The sequence below is a fragment of the Dendropsophus ebraccatus genome, chromosome 2, assembly GCF_027789765.1.
Source record: "Dendropsophus ebraccatus isolate aDenEbr1 chromosome 2, aDenEbr1.pat, whole genome shotgun sequence".
In the NCBI taxonomy this organism is placed as follows: Eukaryota; Metazoa; Chordata; class Amphibia; order Anura; family Hylidae; genus Dendropsophus; species Dendropsophus ebraccatus.
Window position 1 is genome coordinate 204878221 of NC_091455.1, and position 21113 is coordinate 204899333.

Here is a 21113-nt window from a genome sequence, read left to right on the forward strand (position 1 = left end):
CCCTTCACTGACAACAAGCAAAGATCCTTAAGGTATTCCCATCTAGAACTATGTTTAAGAACTCATCCAGTTAAATATTTGCAAGTACCTTAATAAACTTGTCTCCTCTTCCTGATATGCTGTTTATTCCCTCCCATTGACAGCTTGTTGTCTAGGTTACCGACCACCACTTTGCTCTAACAGCAGTTTATATGTAGAATGTGTATAATATATATATATATATATATATATACACACACCAGCCAGACCACTTGCCATGTCCTGTAATTGTAGCAATGTTAATGGAGATGGGAATACTCAGTATTGGGAAGATTTATCAAACTGGTGTAAAGTAAAATTGGCTCAGTTGCCCCAATCAACCAGATTCCACTTTTAGTTTTCAAAGAATCTGTGAGGAATGGAAAATATAGAATCTGATTGGTTGCTAGGGGTAACTAGAACAATTTTACTTTTACACCATTTTAATAGATCTCCCCCTATGTTTTTCTGATCCTGGAAAAACCCTTTAAATCTTGACTTTAGAACAGATCACATCATGCAGAACAAAGTGGATACCCCAGGGGGTGACAGTATCTCAATTTGCTGTTTTAATACATAAATCTTTTGAACAAATATAACACAGAAACAAAGTGCAGACACTTGGCCAACATGTGCATAACAGTGCCCCATATTCTCTGCTTAAAACGCAGAGTAAGAAAGTAAGTATCCACAAGTCAGGGGAAGAACCTTCCACAGGAATAAGTGACGGGCCGGAGCAGCATCACAGCCTCATTCCTCGGCTGCTGCGGGAGACGTAAAGCAATGTGCTGTGCTGTTTAGCAGCTCCACCAGGATGTGCAGCAGCTCTGTGTATTGCGTCTCCTCCTGGGCGGACGGTGGAGGGAGCTGATCTTGCAGGTTTCGTGCCACCATCTGGGACAAGGCCGTGCGCAGGTCACTAAGTAGTGTGATAGTTCGGGGGTCACTTTGCAGCTTCAGAAGATCCGTGTCAGTGAGAGATACCACCATCTTCTCCCCATGATCTGTAAAAGGAGCCAAACACTATAAGATCCTGTTGTTTCCCATCTCCAGCTCCTCTGCAGACCCAAGTATTTCCATAGTAACACAGGTGGTCAGTGATTGATCCTGCAGCCATATGGTCCTTTTACACGGGACGATTGATCGTTCATTTTTGCACGATAACAGTCAAATTCAAACGATAATCGTATGCGTAAACGCATCAAACGACGAGCAAAAAAAAAACGTTCATTTTGATCTTTCAACATGTTCTCAAATCATTTTTGATCGTACGCAAAAAATTTGCAGACCGTTCCGTGTAAACATTCTTTCAGCAATTTCCCCTATGTGTGAGAAAGGCTTAAACGATCGCATAGCGAATTTTCCGTATAATGTATCGTTCCATCTAAACGCTGATTATAAAAAAAATCGTTCATTCAAAATCGTTAATCGTGCAATTGGGCGAATTATCGCTCCGTGTAAAAGTACCAATACACTGCTCTATCCCCTTACTGAATGTAAAGTGCTATGGATACACATGGGTCTGCATAACCACGTCACTGTAGATGCACAGAAGCAATAAAATACATGTAGAGGAGATTATTTAGGAGTAGGGAAGCAGCGCCACACTTGTCTACATGTTGTTTGTGGAGGAATATTCTGGAATTCAGGCAAAAGAGCTTGAAGAAATGTTCTTGTAAACCTAACCCACATCCCCGACTTCTGTTATTCAGGGAAGGTTTCACCAAAATTTTCTTTTAGGGTGCCTTCACACGTAGCGGATTTTCCGCAGCGGATTTGACTAAATGAATGGACACAGCATCAAATCCGCAGCAGATTTGACAGTGCGGATTTAATGCTGTGTTCATTCATTTAGTCAAATCTGCTGCGGAAAATCCGCTACGTGTGAAGGCATCCTTAAAGCGTAACGGTCATGTTTTTTTTTTTTTTTATTGCAGAAATCAGTAGTATAAGCGATTTTAAGAAACTCTGTAAAAGGTTTTATCAGCCAAAAAAGCCTCCTTCTGTACTCAAGAAGCAATTTCCCAGCCTCCCCCCCCGACTTCTTATCTGTGCATTATCAGGCAAACACGTCTTCATTACAGAAAAGCCAGTGAAGACTGGCTCTGCTCTCTCCATTGTAAGCCTATGAAGGGGGGAGGGGCTGGGGGAGATGACATGAAGGTCAGCTGTTTATAGACTCTCTGGGCACCTAAACCGCAGGATTCTGGGGTCAGAAAGGTCAGTGCTTATCTATGAACTTACTGAGAGAAGATTGCAGGGTGTTGTGCTTTGCAGAAATCCTCCGTGCTCTCTCACTCCTCATAGCCCCTCCCCTCTCCATAGCCACATAATGGAGACAGAAATCCTGCTTCATCTGATGTGAGGGGGGAGGTTGGGAGATTGCCTTTTCAGTACAGGAACTCTTTTAGTACATAAAACCTATTACAGAGTTTCTTAAAATCGCTTGTACTATTGATATTTAATGTTTTCAGAAAAATGACCCTGAAATGACAGTTACGCTTTAATGATTAGAATTCGATACAAAACCTTATTTTATTTGAATCTCTCTATTTTCTGACTATTATTTTTGTAACATTTTGTTCAGTATTATGGTGGCTGCCGTCTGAGCTGTTCTTAAAAGGGATATTCCACTAAAAAAAATTCTTTGCAATATTTAATAGTACCTTAAAAGTTAAAAATATATATGCAATTGGATATTATTACAGCCTCTGCATTATTTTTTTTTAATCTTTTTTAGGTATCTCACCCCATGTCAGCACAAAAATGCTGTTAACACTGAGACTTCTCTGTCTTGTTTACAAGACAAGGTCACATGTCCTCTGTCTGGGCTGGGTTGTAAGTATTTACTGCTACTATCCCAGCCCACTGCAGAGACACAGAATCAGGGAAAGAGGGAGAAATGACAGGATGGGGGAGGGAGACATAGGTGTGGTGCATGCTGGGAGATGGAGTCTCCTGGCCAGCACCATATTGAAAAGCATGACAGAATTTTAAAAACTTTGATATGAAGAACAGAAGCATGCAGATATGCAAGAATAGTGTCAAAACGCTCAGGGGGACACAGGGCTGCTTTTGCAATTCTTTTTTTAAACTGCATTTAATGACCTACTTTACAGAAAGTCTCATGGACATAGACAGACACTGTCCCCCTTGAGGTAAATGTGAAACATTACTGAGCGTACTCTGTGACCTGTGAAGAGGTCATATCACAGGGAGCTGCTATTGTCTTTTTATCTACTGGTGTCACATGACACTGCAAAGGTGTACAGATCACTTTACAGCAGCCTCCTTATCACCACAGACCCAACAGGAAGTCTCAGCTTAGTTTTAGCCCCAGTGGTGAGAATAAAAACTGCAAACGGATTATTTAATAATATTAAAGGAAACCAATCAGCCTCTGGAGCACTGTATACAGCTCCTGAGCAGCCCACGGCATGTACTAGCTGCAGCAGAAGCTGTATACCAGGGCGTGTGTCAGGCAGAGGCAGGGAGGTAGTCATTTGGGCAGTTCCCAGCCCATATCTACTCACTGCTCTTGGAAGGATGATTGACAGGGAAAGAGGCCAGTAATGAGCCTCTCTCTGCCAATCATTCCCTCCGAGTATGCTGACTAGCCACACGCCCTGGTAAAAAAAAAAACCAAAAAAAAAAAAAAAACCCTCTTTCTCCAGTATGAGCTGCAGGCTGCTCAGAAGCTGTATAACGGTGCTTCAGGGAACCATATCAGCCCAATTGGACTGATAAGTTCCCTTTACTAGATAATGGAAAATTAGAAAAATAATGTCAAAAAATCTTTAAAAAATGTTTAACATAAAAACTTCAAACACTAATTCGTTTTCTGATGACACATTGGGTGAGATTTAACATGGTGTAAAGTGAGACCGGCTCAGTTGCCCCTAGCAACCAATCAGATTCCACCTGACATTCCTCACAGACTCTTTGGAAAAAGTGAAATCTGATTGGTTACTAGGGGCGACTGAGCCAGTATCACTTTACACCATGTTTACTAAATCTCCCCCATTGCCTTTAAAGATAACAGACGGATTTTCTACTTCTGTTCTTATTGTATTGGATTTGTTCATAACACAAAGTCACATGACACTGTTCTACCTTCTTGTTGACTAAACAACCATGTGACAATGATAATATTGCTATCTAAGGGTCTGTTCACACAGAGTAAAAGAGGCGGAATTCCAGACCTCTCTGCCGCAGAATCCTGCCTGCTGTCTGTTTTAATGGGACGCCTCACGCACCTCTGCTTCCACGGCTCTCCGCTCAAAGAATTGTCATGTCAATGGAATTGAAACATGCCCATAGCTGTTCCCGTACTGGAACTGATCCCCAATACTCAGCGGAGAATGGTCCCCACTGACCCAGGTACTATATGAATAGGAGCCATATAATGCTACAGTTATCACTGATCTCTGGGGCAGCTATACTGTAAGGAAAGTCTGTACATGCACTTTGTTACAGAGTCCCTTACCCCCTGCTGTGTCTGGGGTACGCACCTCTAACATTGGCTGAGCTGTCAGTCATCAAAAGAACGGCCAAGGGGTGAACCATGGAGCTGTCCCGTACAAACACCATCCCCGAAGACTTCACAGCCTGGAAGTAGGTGAGCCAGGGCATGGTAAAGTTCTTCACGTCTCTGTAAGACGAGGCACAGTGGTCACACAGTGTATCGACAGCACAAGAAGCATGAGAGAATACACATAACATATGCACCTACAAAGCATAAGATCAGTCTATGATTGCACACCAGCAAAACACAACCTGCTGCTAACACTACATGTCCCAGAATGCATTGCGTCAGACGTCACCTGTTCACTGTGCTCTTGTGCAGGAGAATGGGTCCAGATTTTGTCTTGTAAAGATGACTATTGGGCCGAAACTTCCCCCGGACCACGTTTCCATGTCTCACCTATGGGGGGGGGGAAATAAAAGATAAATGCAGTGAATAGATAAAATGGCCGGGGTGGAGGTGCCCCCCCATATGCATGCACTGTACACAGCTTCCCATTACCTGTATAAGTTTGGGGTACAGTCCTGCCACTAGGACACCCTTCACCAGCTCGTCTTCATCGCTCAGCTGGTTGCACAAAGCGAATCTGTCCACACATTCACTTGCTTCATATACTAGGGAAGCTTCTTTCACGTTGGAGGAAAACTGTGTGACAAGACCTGCAGGACACAGATCAGGGTGAGGGGTCAGCACCGGCCAGGTCTCGCTGGCTCCAGAACTTCTCGGACACAACTCACCTTGGATGAAGCGAAGGGCAGATCTGGAGAGCCTGTTATCCTCCAAAAAGTCCTCCCGAGAACCGCCATTCCCCATAAGAAGACACTTCCAGGCATGGTAAACCCGTGCGTACACTAGGTGGTCACTACATGACTGACCGCTGAACCTCTGCTTCACCTGGAGACCACAACACAGAACACATGGGGGCTATAAAATGAAGAACATCCATCTGTTCTGGCACCTGCAATACCTCCCACTACCAGCAGAGGTCTGTGGAGATGTAGTGTTATGCACACTGTATGATGCTACAATTCTATAAGATTAAAAGGAGTTATCGCTGATTGGAAAGACAAAAATAGCACCACCCCTGTCCTCGAGCTGAGGTGTAATACCACACACAACCTAATTCACTTTAATTTGACTGGGTTGTTATACCACATCCAAACTGAGGAGTAGTGCTGTTTCAGGGGGGAAAAATTGCCTTGTTTTCCTTATCCTAGAGCAGTGCTTCTCAATTCCAGTCCTCAGGCCTCACCAACAGGCCATGATTTGGGGATTTCCCATACAAAGAGCAGCTGTGATAACACCTGATGCACTGAGTATAATTATATCACCTGTAAAATACTAAAGAAATCCTGAAAACATGACCTGTTGGTGAGGCCTGAGGACTGGAATTGAGAAGCACTGTCCTAGAGAACCCTTTTAATTATACAAAGTACATTAATATCATTGATGTGTTACTTGCAATACCATATCTGACCACACAGTGCGCTGTTTGAAGCGATCAGAATGCTTTTCAATATGGAATGTTACACCGTGAACATGTATGGAGAAACTTGATCTGGCTCACCTGGTTCACCTCCGACCTGTTCATTACTCCACCTTGAAAGGGGTCCTTGGTCAGACAGGCCACAATGACCAGCATGGGGTGCAGGCAGCGGAATATGGAGGCCAGGACAATGGCTTTAGCAAGGCTGGGGTCGGTGGAGATGCTGGCTACACGTTGGCCTAGTAATGTCAGCTGTTCATCGTGATCCAGGACCTCTGGAGTAGAAACCATCAGTCAGGTTTGGTGTGTAATGAAGTGTTATTCAAATGAATAGTCCCTGCCCCCTGCTGTACACTGCCGCTCTGCTCCACAACATCAAAGCTATGACCAGTACCTCCAGCTCTGCTACACTGTCTACTGGAGTCTGACATATTCCCCTCATCCATACTTTACACTGCTGCTCTGCTTCTCCTGATTGGCTTCTGTTTTACAGCACAAACTCAGCAGAAAGTCAGAGCCGGAAGCAGGTAAGTAAATCATCAGATACCGTCATCCATTACGTACTGATCTCTTGTAGGAGACGCACTGCCTCCATGATGGCGGAGCGGTCAGGACTTTCCAGGGCTTGAGACAGGAATTCCACGGCCTAAAATCAGGAAGAAACAGAATGAAATCTCATTCATACATAACAGGACAGGCAGGGGTGCGTGGGGGGCATCTCACCGTCATCTCCGGGGTGTGAATCTTGGCCTGGACCACCAGGTTCTCCAATGGAGTCCGCAGGATCTCTGCCACCTGAAAGGTAGGCATGGCCTGATGCTGCTGCCGGGTGAAGAGGTGGTAGGAGAATCCTGGCTGGCAGCGCCCCGCTCGGCCACGTCTCTGGGTCACGTTGGATTTGGACACCCAGCTGGTCTCCAGACACGAAACCTATGAGTCATTACCCATAGAACGGCTGTCAGGGCATGCTGAGAGTTGTAGTTTTGTAAAAGCTAGAGCCCCAGAGCAGATGTCTTTTAGTTGCAATCCCAAACCACACCACATAGTGTGCTGTTACAATGAAACAAAGCAGGGGCAGGTGCCATCTAGTGGTAGAAATGATAACTGCAACAATGTAGATAATTCACTTGTAAAGTGATGAAACTAAAAATCCTACATTATGCAGCTCACACTCACTCCTCTGTATACTGCACCCCGCCCCTTGTATACCGCCACCCCCCATCTTTTCTCACATTAGAGCAGAGATACCACTCGTACCTTTGTCCGGAGGTCGTATCGCTGTTCTTTGTGCATTCCGGAGTCAACCACGTGTACAATATCATCAATGGTGACTGACGTTTCGGCAATGTTTGTAGCAAGGACGATTTTACGGATGCCGGGAGGAGAACGCTCAAAAATGGCCTGTTGATTTGTCAAGGGGATGTTGGAGTGAACTGTGGAAGGACAGAAGCTATGTTAGCACACTGCCATAGTGGACATGCCCTTTCATTTAAGTAACATTCCCCTCCTGTTTGTGTTTATAGCTCTCATATGTATCCATGGTTACAGACTGCAAACAAACAGTTTGTAGTCTGATCCTGCAGTCATGTGTGATTCTCCAGCTTCTTGCCGACTTCTCCTCCGGGGTCAGTGTCAGATACAGCGGGAGACTTCAGAGCGAGACACCCACTGCAGTCTTTGTTCTGGTGTATTGTATATTTGAGTCTCCCCAACCCCCCCACCCGATCACATAAAGCACCAGAAGATTCACACTGATCACACCCACCTGGTAAGATCAGATACTGATCCTTCCAATGAGCCAGCTGTTCCTGCAGAATCTCTTGTACACGGCGGATCTCCTGCCAACCAGGAAGGAAGCAGAGGATGCCCCCTACAAACAAAGCAGAAAATATACAAGTCACTCAGCGTCTCCACAAAATTATGCATCACATGAAGTCATAATGTGCAAATTAACAGCAGTTGCAGAGTCCCCCTTCCATGACATTCATAGCCTAAAGCAATAGTTGTGCTACTGCAGCCCCCTCCTCAGGACCAGTCATTGTGCTAGAGGATCGGCTCTTACTATAACAAAAGGTGAAGAATGGACAAGACGGCTTGTTGGATCCAAATAGAAAACGAACACGAAGGGCCCCATTACAGGAAGCGGTAAGAGTTAATCGGCTGATCGCTGTCACCATTGTGTTTGAAATAATAAAGCTATTACTTAGCTGTCCAGGCTCCCCTGGGGTCCTCCAGTCTGTGGAACTCCACGGTTTCCGCAGCTGTAGCTCTCACTTCTGGTCCCGTCTCTAAAGTGACAGGCCACTCAGCCAATCACTGGCCGAGACGGGACAGCAACACGGCCTGTCACTTCAGAGACGAGACCAGAAGTGAGAGCTGCAGAGACTGAGGAATTCCACGGTCAAGGCTGGAGGAAGTAAGTGATCAGGTAAGTAATAGCTCTATTATTTTACACCAAAGCAAGGGCTGCACGGACAGAAGCCACAGGTAACTAGCTGCAAAATAATCGAGCAGTGTAATAAGCTTTGTAAGGCTGGGTTCACACTACATTTTTGCAATCTGTTTTTTTTCATCCGTTTTTGCAAAAAAAACTAATGAAAAATAGATGGAAAAAAATGGAAGCATTTGTGTGCAACCACAAATCCACTTTTTTATAATAGAAGTCCATGAAAAAAAAAAAAAAGGATGCAAACAAATGCATCCGTCTTTTCCTTCCGTTTTTGCAAAAGCGGATGGAAAAAAAAATAAAAAAAAAAAAAATCGGATTGCAAAAACAGTGTGAACGGGAATATTGGGCCGTGTAACATGGCCTTGAGGGGCAGTGAAAATATGCACAATGTACTGGGCCACCTTTCTCACCTGGCGGGCCGTGCTGGTCAATGTGAAGGATGACATCACTGATCAGATCCAGGTCTGGGACACATTCCTCATTAGTCTGAGAACAAAGAACAGAAAACTTCAGAGAAGGAGACGATAACCACATATCAGGGTGCGGGAGGAATAGCCATTGGCCTCTCATTTCTGGTCTGGTCATTTTTACATCCACTGTGCACAGAAACGTGCCCGAATCTCTAACAGATTCTTCATTTCCCCAAATTTTCAACACCTCTAGTGTTGTCCGTTACAGGCATTCCACGTCTGTGCTCCGTGCGGGATGCGGAACGTGTAAATGTAGCCTTATGGTCTTTGCCTTAAATGGCTGAAAATCCAAAACGACTTCTTAACCCCTTTACCTCAGCTATATGTCGGCTGATGTGAAAGGGTTAATGGTGAAATGCCTGAATGACAGGTGCCGCACCTCTTCGGAGTCCGATTGGTTACTATGGCAGTTTTAGGCCTTTAGCCTGACTCTGTTTTTGCCAAAAGACCCTGGCTCGGACAGACCATTAGCAGAGGACCAATCTCACTGATCAACGCAATACTATTAGCAGCACAGATCAGCAGTTTCAGCCTGTGAACACGAACAAAACTGTTTCTATCCACAACTGCAAGCAGAGATCTTGAATCACAAAACTATAACTCCCATCTTGCCAGACAACAGAGGCCGGTCTTTTGCTGTATATGATTATTTTTTTTTTTTTCCCAAGAAGCAGCCCTCCAGCTATTGCAAAACTACAACTTCAATTATGCCCACAATGGGAGTTGCAGTTTTGCACCAGGAGGAAAGGTATTCCGCTGCCCTAGCATTATGGGAGTGGAGTCTGTGACAGCAAGCAGAGATATCGTTTCATGACACAACAGCAAAGCTCTAAGTACACGGCCCCTGTAGCCACAAGGATTCTGTGTAGTTACCTGTGGCTTCTGGTAGGACGTCCGACCCAGCATGGCTAAGATGTCTTCCAGGTAATGCTCCTTCACCGGGTACATAAATCCGGGCACCCTCACAATGGGGCAGTCCTGGAAGTAGCGGGAGATGCGCTGGTTGTCACCAGTGGCGCTCATCAAAATGATCTTAATGTTGGGGTTCAGATCTAGCACCTGCTTGAGGAGGATCAGCAGGAAGTCAGTGTTCACGTCCCGCTCGTGCACCTCATCCACCACCACGTGGCTCACCCCCTCCAGCGCTGGGTTTGTCTGCAGCTTCTTCAGCAGCACCCCAACAGTGCAGAAGAGAAGGGCTCCCCCACGTGGCGGCAGATTACTTTCCAGCCTGACTTGGTAGCCCACATTACGGGAAAGACGCGGTCCCAATTCCTGGCCCACACGGTGAGCCACGGACACGGCGCTGATCCTGCGGGGCTGGGTGATTAACAAGTTACAGTGAGCGCCACAGCCCCTTAGGATGGCGTCCTCCACGACGTAGCGCGGGATGCGGGTGGTTTTGCCACATCCAGTATCTCCAGCGATCACCACCACTTGATTCTTTTTAATGGTGGACAGGATGGCCTCACGATGGTGGTCCGCGGGCAGATCCTGTAAGGCGATGCTGTCGTCCCATCTTTCCTCCAGTGATCGGTTGATACGGCAGGCCTCAGCCTCAGAGAGCGGGGTGTACGGCTGGCCTGTGATTGGATTAGAGAAGTGAGGGGACATATCTGACTGATCTGACATCTCTGCATACGAGGTCTCGCTGTAGTCTTCCTGGAAACATGATTTGGTGTTGGGCTCTAAGGGAAACTGAAAAGTAAAATTCAATGTAAAATCACCATAATGCTGTAACTGATTGCAGCTGACTGATTGCTCTTAGATCAGTGCCCCCCCCCCCCCAAACTGTAGCAAACCTAGAACTCCCATCATGCCCTGACAGCCTGTAGCTAAACCTTTCAAGAGATCTTGAATCCCAAAACTACAAATCCCATCATGCCTTGATCACCAAAAACAAATCCCTTAGATCAGTGTTCTTCAACCCCATGCTCTCCAGCTGTTGCTGAAGGCTGCCAGGGCATGATGGGATATGGAGTTCTGCAACAGGGAAGCTATTAGGGCGAGAGATTAAAGGATCAACTTTAGATAGTCAAAGCATGATGGGAGTTGTACTTTTCAAATTCAAGATCTCTACTTTAAAAGGTCACCCACAGACCATCAGGGATATGATGGGAGTTAACGTTTTGTAACAGTCCAAGAACCACAGGTGGGAGAACACTGGTCTAAGAGGTCAAAGGATCAGCTGAAGGCTGTAAGGGCTCGTTCACACAGAGCAAAAGCAGCTTAATTTGTGCGTTGAATCAGCGCTGAAATTTCAGCCGTTAAAATAGGTGCAGAGCTAATTTCCATTGTGTTGAATGGAAATTCTGCTCTGCAGTTCACACGGTGGAATTTCCGCACTGAACTAATCCGCTTTCCGCCAGAAGAATGAACATGTTCATTCTTCCGCTAGCAGAAGCCTATACAGACCAATGGGGCTCTGATTTTCTTTCTCAGCGTGGAATACAAGCGGAAATTACGCGCTGAATCAGCGCGGAAATGGGGAAAAAAGGGGAGGGGAGGATTCTAGTATATATTCTGGTATAGTCTAGTTTACTCGCCAAATACTCGCTGAATTTCAGCGCTGAATGCATGCGGATTCAGCGCGGATTCCTCGAGTATTCCGCGCTGAATTTGTCAAGAGCTGATTACGAGCTGAACACTTTCCTAGCGGAATACGCAGGGATTCTGCTTACATTCTGCTCGGAATTCAGAGTCAGTTGATTTCAGGCGGAAATATTTCCTCGCGTAATCCGCCCCTTTTGCTCTGTGTGAACGTAGCCTAAGGGTATGATGGGATTTGTAATGCTGGAGAGACAGGTTGGGGAAATCAGTGGACCAGAAAATAACAGTTCTTCCACTATCAAGGCCTGGAACACAGACACATAATATACATCTTATTTGGGGTGGTTGACGGACCCTTGTCCTTACCCTGTAGAAGTAATCCTCGATCCTCTGCAGCAGCTCCTCCGGGACCTGAAACCACTTTGCTTGTCTTTGCTGTTCCTGAAGTTTCTGCATCGATGTCCTATTGTACATGACGTTACTAAGGGGCCGATTCTGAGGGTCCAGGAGCCCCATATCCTAATAGAGAAATGGATTCATTATAATTATAAATATTCCTTCCCAAAAGTAACTAACCCCATCTTTCAATACTCCCCCAAGACTTTACTTTAACACTGATACCAGTTCTCAGCAAATGGGGCACTCTATAGCAGTGCATGCTGGGAAGCAAATATGAAACAAACCTCTACAAGTCTATGTCTCCACAGCACGTCTACAGGTGGTGCAGTAGAGAGCAACTTATGTGAACAACACTTTCCCTATGCCCCCCACCCCCAATAATGGACCGGGTAAAGTCAGCTTTGAACCTTCAGCCTCTGACAGGCGAGGGCGGCTGCTTTCCTCTCTGCTTCAATCCGGCGCTGAGCCCTAGCAACGAAAGTCATAGATTCAGGCCACTGGAGGGTCAGGCGACAGGTGTTCATTTTTCCTCCTATGTGCTGATAATGTATGTAATCCTGATGGAGAAAGAAACAACAATCATACAGAAGTAAGTAACATACACCCCTATGTAGCTGTTTAATGGTCTCCTCCAATTGGCAGAAATTACTGACGCTGGGTCAGACCAAGAGCAAGAAAGGTGTCAATGGCTCATCTTCAAACACAGGCAACAAAAACAGTGTGGTTCAGGATTCATGATAACAGAGAGTCGGGGGTTTGGCTACAGATGCGAGTGACCTACCTTGGAGCTGGAGGAGGTGGCCGCCTGGATGACAGAGTGAATCAGATTTTTGGGATTGGAGAATACACGCATAGCGCTCTTGGCTTGAGCCTCTTCATTGGCTAAATCCGTAGAGATTACCCTAAAGAGACAAAAGTGATTGAAGTGATGCAGAGTATAGTGGTCTGTGACCAACATGAGACAGGAGCAGGACTGTGACAAGGAGCAGGACTGTGACAAGGAGCAGGACTGTGACAAGGAGCAGGTAGGGAGTCTCTGGGTATTCCACAAGCCTGAGAAACATAAAGGACCGGATGTAAATCCCATCTCTTTATCGTCTGGTACCTGGATTCTCGGCTGTGGATCCTGCTCCTCGTCCGGGAGGCGACCGGTCCTGTATCCAGACTTTCTTCTGTATCTCCTTCCTCCACTATATTATTTGCCTGTAACAATCCAAGATCCTGCAAAGAAACAGAACATAAGTCCTGGTGTCATGCATTCTTGTAAGGGTGTTAAAGGGGTACTCTTTCCCTCCCCCCCAAATCAATTTGCGTCAGAAAGTTATATAGATTTGTAAATTACTTTAAAAATGTAAAAAATCTCCAGTTCTCCAGTACTTACCAGCTGCTGTATGTCCTGCAGGAAATGGTGTATTCTCTGTCTGACACACTGCTCTCTGCTACCACCTCTGTCCATGTCAGGAACTGTCCAGAGCAGGAGAGGTTTTCTATGGGCATTTGCTACTACTCTGGACAGTTCCTGACGTGGACAGAGGTGGCAGCAGAGCTGCAGTGTCAGACTGGAAAGAATACACCACTTCCTACAGGACATACAGCAGCTGATAAGTACTGGAAGACTTGCCTTTTTTAAATAAAAGTGATAACTTTCTGTATAACTTTCTGACACCAGTTGATTGAGAAATGCCCCTTTAACCTCTTAAGGACGGAGCCCAAAATGGCCTTAAAGAGTCACTGTCGTATTTTTTTTTTTGCAGAAATCAATAGTCCAGGCGATTTTAAGAAACTTTGTAATTGGGTTTATTAGCCAAATCTGCCATTATCTGCATGTAAAAAGCCTTTTCCCAGGTCCCCCCCTCCTTCCTCTTTTTCATCCACTCTGAAAAATCTGAAAATTGTGACTTGTTGCAGGAGACGTACCCTGTCTGCTCTAGGGAGAGGGGAGGGGGGAGGAGGGAGGAGGGAGTTAGCCGGCAGCAGAAAGCAGATAACAGAGGATTACAGGCACGGAGCTGGGTGACAGCTGTAATCCGAGCTCAGACAGGTCACTGGTGACTGTCACAGGAGATATCCCGTGAGGGATTTGTAGATTAACTCTTTGTTGTCCTGTTTTGGTCTTTTCTTTAGCTCTCTCCATAGGAGAACAATGAAGACAGGGGGGAGAGCTTCAGACTGCTTTTTCATGATAAAAATGCATTTTTCGGATAATAAACCCAATTACAAAGTTTCTTAAAATCGCCTGGACTATTGATTTCTGCAAAATAAAATTTCACGACAGTGACACTTTAAGGACCGGACCAAATTTCAGGAATATGACCTGTGTCAATTTATCCATTAAAAACTTTGGGATGCTTTTACCTATCCTGCCGATTCTGAGAATGTTTTCTCGTGACATGTTATACTTTATATTTCTGGTAAATTTGAGTCGTTACTTGTAGCCTCTCTTTATGAAAAACCCCAAAATAATGTGAAAAGTTGTGAAAACTTGATTTTTTTTTTACTTTGAAATTTTCTGCTTGCAAGGAAAATGGTTATGACACATAGTTTATATATTAAATAGCATTAGCAATATGTCTACTCTGTGTTAGCAGCATTTATTAAACTTGCCTTCAATTTTTTAAGACAATAGAAAGCTTCAAAGTTTAGCAGCATTTTTCCAAATTTTCGCACGAATTTTAAAACCAGATTTTGCAAGGGACCAGTTTACGTTTGAAGTGGATTTGAGGGGACAGTATGTTAAGAAGCCCCACAAAGCACCCCATTTCAGAAACTGCACCCCCCAAACTCTGCAGAAGAACATCCAGACAGTTTTTTAGCCCTTTAGGGGAGTCACAGAAATAAAAGCTAAGTGTGTAAGAAAATTGAAAATTGATTTTCTGCACAGAAATTTTATTGTAATCCAATATCTTTATAATTATAAACCTATTACCAGAGAAATGCACCCCAATATTTATTGCCCCGTTTCTGCAGTTTATGGTAATATCTCATATGTGGCCCTATCGCGCTATTTGATGCAACCACAAGCCTCAGATATAAAGGAGCGCCTAGTGAATTTTGAAGCCTCCATTACAATTGGCCAATTTTCAAAGTACCACTTCTGGTTGGCAGAGGCTCTGGGGTGCCAAAACCTAACAAATACCCCTAAAGGGACACCATTATGGAAACTACACCCCGAGGAATGTAACAAGAAGTATAGTGAGCATCTGGACCCCAGTGGTGACAGATACAAATGTGACGTGAAAATGGAAATTTTAATTTTTTACACTAAAACATTGGTGTAACTTCAAATTGTTCATGTTTACAAGGGTAAAAGAAAAAATAAACCACTAATCATGTAGAGAAATTTACCCCGATTACAGGAATACCCCACATGGACACAAAATGCAAAGTCGGCGCACATAAAGCCTCCAAAGGGAAGGAGCGCAATTTGATTTTTGGAAGCTGGATTTGGCCAGAATGGAGGACAAGGCCATGTCGGGTTCACATAGCCCCCGGGCTGCCAAAACAGTGGAAACCCCCCACAAGTGACCCCATTATGGAAACTACACCCCTCAAGGAATGTAACAAGGGGTATAGTGAGCACATGGACCCCGCTGGTGACAGGCACAATGTGCCATGAAAATGAAAAAGTTTATTTTTTTTTTTTACACTAAAACTTGGTCTAGCCTTAAATTTTTCAGGTTCACAAGGGGTTAAAAGAAAAACACAAACTTGTAGCGCAATTACACCCCCCCCCCCCCCCCCCCCCCCCGAGTACAAAAATACCCCACATGGTGACATATTGTGCCATGACCCGCAGGATAGGTGCCCCATTTGGCTTTTGGAAGCCGGATTTTGCCAGAAAGGAGGACGGAGGTCATGTTGGGGGTCGCAGAGCCTCCGTGCTGCCAAAACAATGGAAACCCTCCACAAGTGACCCCATTATGGAAACTACACCCCTCAAGGAATCTAACAAGAGGTATAATGAGCATATGGACCCCATGTGGAGCAATGTGACGTAAAAATGAAAAATTTTAATTTTTTGCACTAAAACGTTGGTGTAACTTGGAATTTTGCATGTTCACAGGGGGTTAAAAGAAGAAATTAACCACTAATCATGTAGAGCAATTTCCCCCACATGTGGACACAAAGTGCAAAGTCGACGCATGGAAAGCCTCCAAAGGGAAGGAGCGCAATTTGGATTTTGGAAGCTGGATAGGTGACCCCAATGAACTCAGGAATCTGTGGCTCGTACGTGTCAGGGACTGGTGTCCAGGCGGGGTCACTTGAGGGGGCTTCCTGGGGCGGCACCTTGGAGGCTTATCATCACTAAATGGTGATGACAATGAGAAGGAAAGAAGGAACGAGGGATCTTCCTCTTCTCCCTCACTGGTTGTCTCAGTATCGGAGGCAACCAAGGGGTATGCCTCCTCAGCCGAGAACAACCTGTGGGCCGTTTTTTCTTTAGGGTGCCTACACACACACACCGGATCCACAGTGGATTTCACGCTGCGCATCCAGTGTCAGTGCATCCCTATGAGAATACATACTCGCAGTGGGAATGACATCCCGCTGCATGTATGTAAGTTGACCCCCCCGCTGGCCGGAGCATACATCACCTTCTCCCCACTTCCGCTTGTTTCGGAGATCCCGGCGTCTGCTGGTCCCGTGCAGCTAGTCAGTGTGCTGCCCCACTGCAGCCACTGATTGGCTGAGCAGGACGTCCTGCCGAGAACCCCCAAAGCAAGCCAGAGCGGGGAGGAGGTGATGTATGCTCCGGCCAGCGGAGGGTCAACTTACATACACGCAGCGGGATGTCATTCCCACTGCGAGTATGTATTCTCATAGGGATGCACTGACACTGGATCTGCAGCATGAAATTCACTGGCGATCGGGTGTGCGTGAAGGCATCCTTAGAGGGGGATGTGTAAGTGTCTAAGGATGTGTAAGTGTTATGCTTTTACACATGTAAGTGTTGGTGTGTGTGTTTTATGTATTGTTTTTACATTTTATTTGTGTGTGTTTTTTCTTAATTGGGGAGCGCACACCGGGGGGGGGGGGGGGGGGGGGGGGGCGGGCTTCAGGGGGGTCAGAGGGCAGAGGCAGGGGAAACTATACCACCACCGATCCAGGGGAGAGGGTAAGAAAAGAGGGTGGCAGGACGGAGGAGAGAGGGTGGTAGGAGAGGGGCAGCAGGACGGAGGAGAGAGGGTAAGAAGAGAGGGCGGCAGCGGAGAGGGTGGCAGGACGGAGGGGAGAGGGTAAAAGGAAAGGGTGGCAGGGGAGGGGCGGCAGGACGGAGGGGAGAGGGTAAGATGAGAGAGGAGAGGGTGGCAGGACAGGGGAGAGTGTGAGAGGAGAGAGGAGAGGGTGGCAGCGAAGAGGGTGGCAGGGAAAAGGAAAGGGTGGCAGGGGAGAGGGTAAGAGGAGAGAGGAGAGGGTGGCAGGACGGAGTGGAGAGGGTGGCAGGACAGGGTGGCAGTAGAGAGGAGAGGATGGCAGCGGAGAGGGGAGAGCGGCAGCAGGACATAGTGAAGAGGGTAAGAGGAGGGGGTGGCAGGACAGGGGAGAGGGTAAGAGGAGAAGGTGGCAGCTCAGAGGGTGGCAGGAAAAAGGAAAGGGTGGCAGGACAGGGAAGAGGGTAAGAGGCAGCACTGGGGGTTGGCGGCAGAACACGTGGGAGGAGGCCGGCAACCGAGAAACACACAGCAGGAGGCTGAAAAGGAACCGGCGTCTCGGAGGAGTCGGGGACACACAGGGGAGGCGGAGGAAGCCGGGGCAGTCACGGCCGGCAGCTGTGGCAGCATATGAGAGACACGATCCTGCTCGCCGATTCTCGGGGAGTAGAGAAGATTCACCCATGATCGGTGCCACAGGCACGTGATGCCCAGGCACTGCGGTGATTGGTGCAGCACCAATCACCTCTCAATTCCGGTATACCCGCCCAGTATACCGGAATATTGCTGTGATTGGCCGTTCAATTCTGAACGGCCAATCACAGTGATCGCCGTCACGGGGGGGAGGGGGTGATGATGCCCCCTGCGTGACACAGGAAGATGGGTGCTGTAGTAACCAGCAGCCATGTTCCCGCGATCCAGACATCTTAAAGCATTGAATTTCAACCTTTTTTGAGCCGCGGCACACTTTTTATACTTAAAAAATCCCGGAGCACACCACCAACCAAAATGGCACAAAATGACACTAAAACAGTACATATTATACATATAGTTAATAATATAGATTCTAAATGTATTTATACTCACTCAGTGTGAAACCTGGGCCTGTTTTCTTCTCTCTCCTGTGCTTCTCTCCACCATACTTCTCCCCCCTGCTTCTCTCCTGTGCTTCTCTCCACCATACTTCTCCCCCTTGCTTCTCTCCCACATCCCCAGGTTTCTCTCCCCCCCTTCCTCCTCACCTCCTCAGAGATAGTCACAGCTGCTGTCCGCCTCACCTACTGGCTGCCCGTAGGGCCTGGACGTGCTCCTCCAATCAGCGGAGACCGGGAGCGTGGTGCGCTGTGGCACGGGGCATTTTTATAACTTTTATTCACCTGTAATATCTTACACGCCGTGGCTGCCGCCTGCCGCTCTGCGTCGATCTTCTTTGGTCCGTGACCTTCTACTTCGATGAGTCTTGGCCATTTTAGGCGAAGGGTAACTTTCTGGAAAGAGTAGAGGAAGAGTAATGATACTATGTGAAGTCTCGGGGGGGGGGGGGGGGAGACAATCCTGTAGTCATGGCTGATAACAGAGAACAATGGCAGGCGAGTAATGTATATGTATGGCAGGGTCAAAACTTTTAGACACCCAACATACTTATGTATGGTGGTTCTGGAATTTGGATGCCTATAGAGAATAAACTGTGATAAGTGGCTGATAACAGAGAACAAAAGCAGGCAAGTGCTTGGATAAAACTTTCCTGGACAACCAATGTACTCAGTGCCACATGGACGCATATAGAGGACAGACATTCAGGGTCTGCAGAAAGTTGGGTGACAACTTCTATCATTCCCGGCCTGTCAAATAGAGCTGTGTACCCAAAATGGCACAAAAAGGTTCTCTCATTCAATGTTCCCTAACCTGTGCCTCTCCATCACTTTTACAAAACTACAACTCTTACTGCATCAAGGAGTCACTTCCTGGCTAACATGGTGAAGTCACTTCCTGGCTAACATGGTGATGTCACTTCCTGGCTAACATGGTGATGTCACGCCCCGACTCCCAGAGCTGTGCGGGCTGTGGCTGCTGGAGATGATGATGGCAGAGGTATGCTCAGTGTCCCTCCAGTGCCCTGTGTCCCTCTGCCATCATCCTCTCCAGCAGCCACAGCTCTGGGAGTCGGGGCGTGACATCACCATGTTAGCCAGGAAGTGACATCACCATGTTAGCCAGGAAGTGAAGCCTTGATGCAGTAGTAAGTGCAGGGAATAAAGCACTTTATAAGCATTTCCTGTCATAAGTGTATATTGGTGATTTGTAAAACTTTTAGGGAGCAATAGAATAGTTTTAAAAAAAAATTTTGCCGGACTTCTCCTTTAAGGCCAGCCCTGTTTGTCGCCGGTGGCGCTCACATTTTGTTTGCCGCTGCCGCTGTGGATGTAGGTCAGCTTGTCCCGGATTTGCGACGTCCGCAGGGCCTGGCAGACGGCCATGTGCAGCAAGTTCTTCGGGGTCGGGAATTGCTTCAGAAGATTCGGATCTAGAGGGGAAGAAAACGACATCAGTAAAGAGTTAAAGACAAGGTGACCCTGAAGCAAACTACAATTCCCAGCAGCTCCAGAGCAAGACTGTCCTTGAAGATAACAGCAACCAATCAGAGCGCAGCTTTCATTTTACCACAGCAAAGAGCAGCGCTGTGATTGGTTGCTATGGGCAACACACTGAGCAGGTTAGAAGTCACAGGTCAGATGAGACGGTCAGGGGTCAGCACTTACACCCGGGACATGTAGGTCACGGAAAGGACAGCAATTCCCTCACCTGCCCTCATGTTGTCCGCAGGCGCCGGCCGCTGTTCCTTGTCCTCTGCCTGCAATGGAGTGAAGCGGTGTCTCCCCGAACAGAGCGGCCGGACGGGGATCCAGTAGACCCGGCACAGTCTAGCAAGCAGCGGCATGACAACCGAGGGCGCCGCCATCACTAATGAGCACTGAGACCGGTGAGAGAAAGGACGGAGGGATCCGCGAGAGCGACACTGGAGGAATAGCGGCCATGGCGGGATTTGCAGCCACAACGACCAAAGAGCTGAGACTACTCAGTGCGTGTGAGAGAAAGGCGGGAATTGTGCGCTTTCACCCCATTGGTGAATATAGGTGTCAATCATGTTGATGGAAGGCGGAACCTGCGCCCACGCCCATTGACGTCCGGGCGGCCAACCTGAAAGAAACATGTAAAAACAGGCCGCGAGACAAAGGAGTTCAGGGCTCAGCCAATCAGAGCCAGGGGCGGGACATTCTGTCAGAAGAGGGAGGCGGGAAAAGGAGATTAGCCTGGTGCGCAATAGGGGTAACAGGACGTCGCCTCAGTCGGGGTGGACCGTACCAACTGGCGTCGGAAGGAGGGGGGGACCGATGTTTTCGCTCCTCATTCCGCGCTGGTTTTATGCGTCGTTTTTAACAGTGATATATGGAGAGTTTATTAAGCAACGATTAACGAGAGTAATAACGTCAGGAAGTTTGGTCGTTCGGTGTTTCGTGTCACAGTGAGGTGGTACGTCCCGGGGCGCGGAGTGTCAGGCACGGCACAAGATGGCGACGGGCGGGGTAAGCGCGCAATGGAGGAGGAGGCGGGGGGAGGAGTAAAGGAGCTTTGTTCCCCTGGCTGCCCGGGTGGGGAGGAGGCCTTCGCCGCGCTTCGGCCGTTCTGAAGAGACGCGGCTGCGAGTTATCGCCTCGAGTGCCGGGGGCCTAAGGAGAGAGACCCCCCGGCGGCCGGGCCATGAAGAGCCCGGGACCCCCGGAGCCGTGACGCGAGAGCCGCCCCCCTCCTCCACCGCCGCTGCCGCCGGAGCTCCCTGTATGGCGGACATGGCCCCGGCGCTGACCGGAGCCGCACAGGAAGCTCCCCACAGGCTGAAGCTGAGCGCCTCGTCCACCGCCTGGAAGCCGGAGCTGAACGGGGCGGAGCGGAGCGGCCTCCTCCTCCTGAACGGAAGCGGGGAGTGCGGCCCGGAGCGGCCCGGGAAGAGCAGGGGGGCCGAGGACAGGCCGGGGAGGCCGGAGGATGCCGGGGCGCTGTGTGC

The 21113-nt window shown here is 47.6% G+C and overlaps 2 protein-coding genes across 4 annotated transcripts in view; one reads left to right on the forward strand and one right to left on the reverse strand.

The window, feature by feature from the left end:
- Positions 1-582: 582 nt before the first annotated feature.
- Positions 583-21113, reverse strand: part of DHX30 (DExH-box helicase 30) — a 20881-nt gene continuing 350 nt past the window's right edge. Inside the window, exons 1-19 of one of the 2 annotated variants that reach the window (XM_069959250.1) lie at positions 19853-21113; positions 19447-19574; positions 18427-18537; positions 13003-13118; positions 12679-12799; positions 12305-12454; positions 11865-12017; positions 9822-10646; positions 8889-8964; positions 7795-7899; positions 7287-7462; positions 6753-6959; positions 6594-6675; positions 6111-6304; positions 5281-5437; positions 5045-5202; positions 4842-4942; positions 4530-4669; positions 583-1022 (exon numbers count right to left, since the gene is read on the reverse strand). The exon at positions 19853-21113 is cut by the window's right edge and continues 350 nt beyond it. In XM_069959250.1, the coding sequence (XP_069815351.1) occupies positions 769-1022; positions 4530-4669; positions 4842-4942; positions 5045-5202; positions 5281-5437; positions 6111-6304; positions 6594-6675; positions 6753-6959; positions 7287-7462; positions 7795-7899; positions 8889-8964; positions 9822-10646; positions 11865-12017; positions 12305-12454; positions 12679-12799; positions 13003-13118; positions 18427-18537; positions 19447-19574; positions 19853-20009 (3411 nt within the window). In that variant the 5' untranslated portion in view covers positions 20010-21113 and the 3' untranslated portion in view covers positions 583-768. The remainder of the gene's footprint in view (positions 1023-4529; positions 4670-4841; positions 4943-5044; positions 5203-5280; positions 5438-6110; positions 6305-6593; positions 6676-6752; positions 6960-7286; positions 7463-7794; positions 7900-8888; positions 8965-9821; positions 10647-11864; positions 12018-12304; positions 12455-12678; positions 12800-13002; positions 13119-18426; positions 18538-19446; positions 19575-19852) is intronic. The other variant, XM_069959251.1, reaches the window with a different exon arrangement.
- LOC138783924 (KAT8 regulatory NSL complex subunit 1-like) overlaps positions 20394-21113 on the forward strand; it is a 49182-nt gene continuing 48462 nt past the window's right edge. The window contains exon 1 of one of the 2 annotated variants that reach the window (XM_069959252.1): positions 20394-21113. This exon is cut by the window's right edge and continues 354 nt beyond it. In XM_069959252.1, coding sequence (XP_069815353.1) covers positions 20890-21113 — 224 coding nt within the window. In that variant the 5' untranslated portion in view covers positions 20394-20889. The other variant, XM_069959253.1, reaches the window with a different exon arrangement.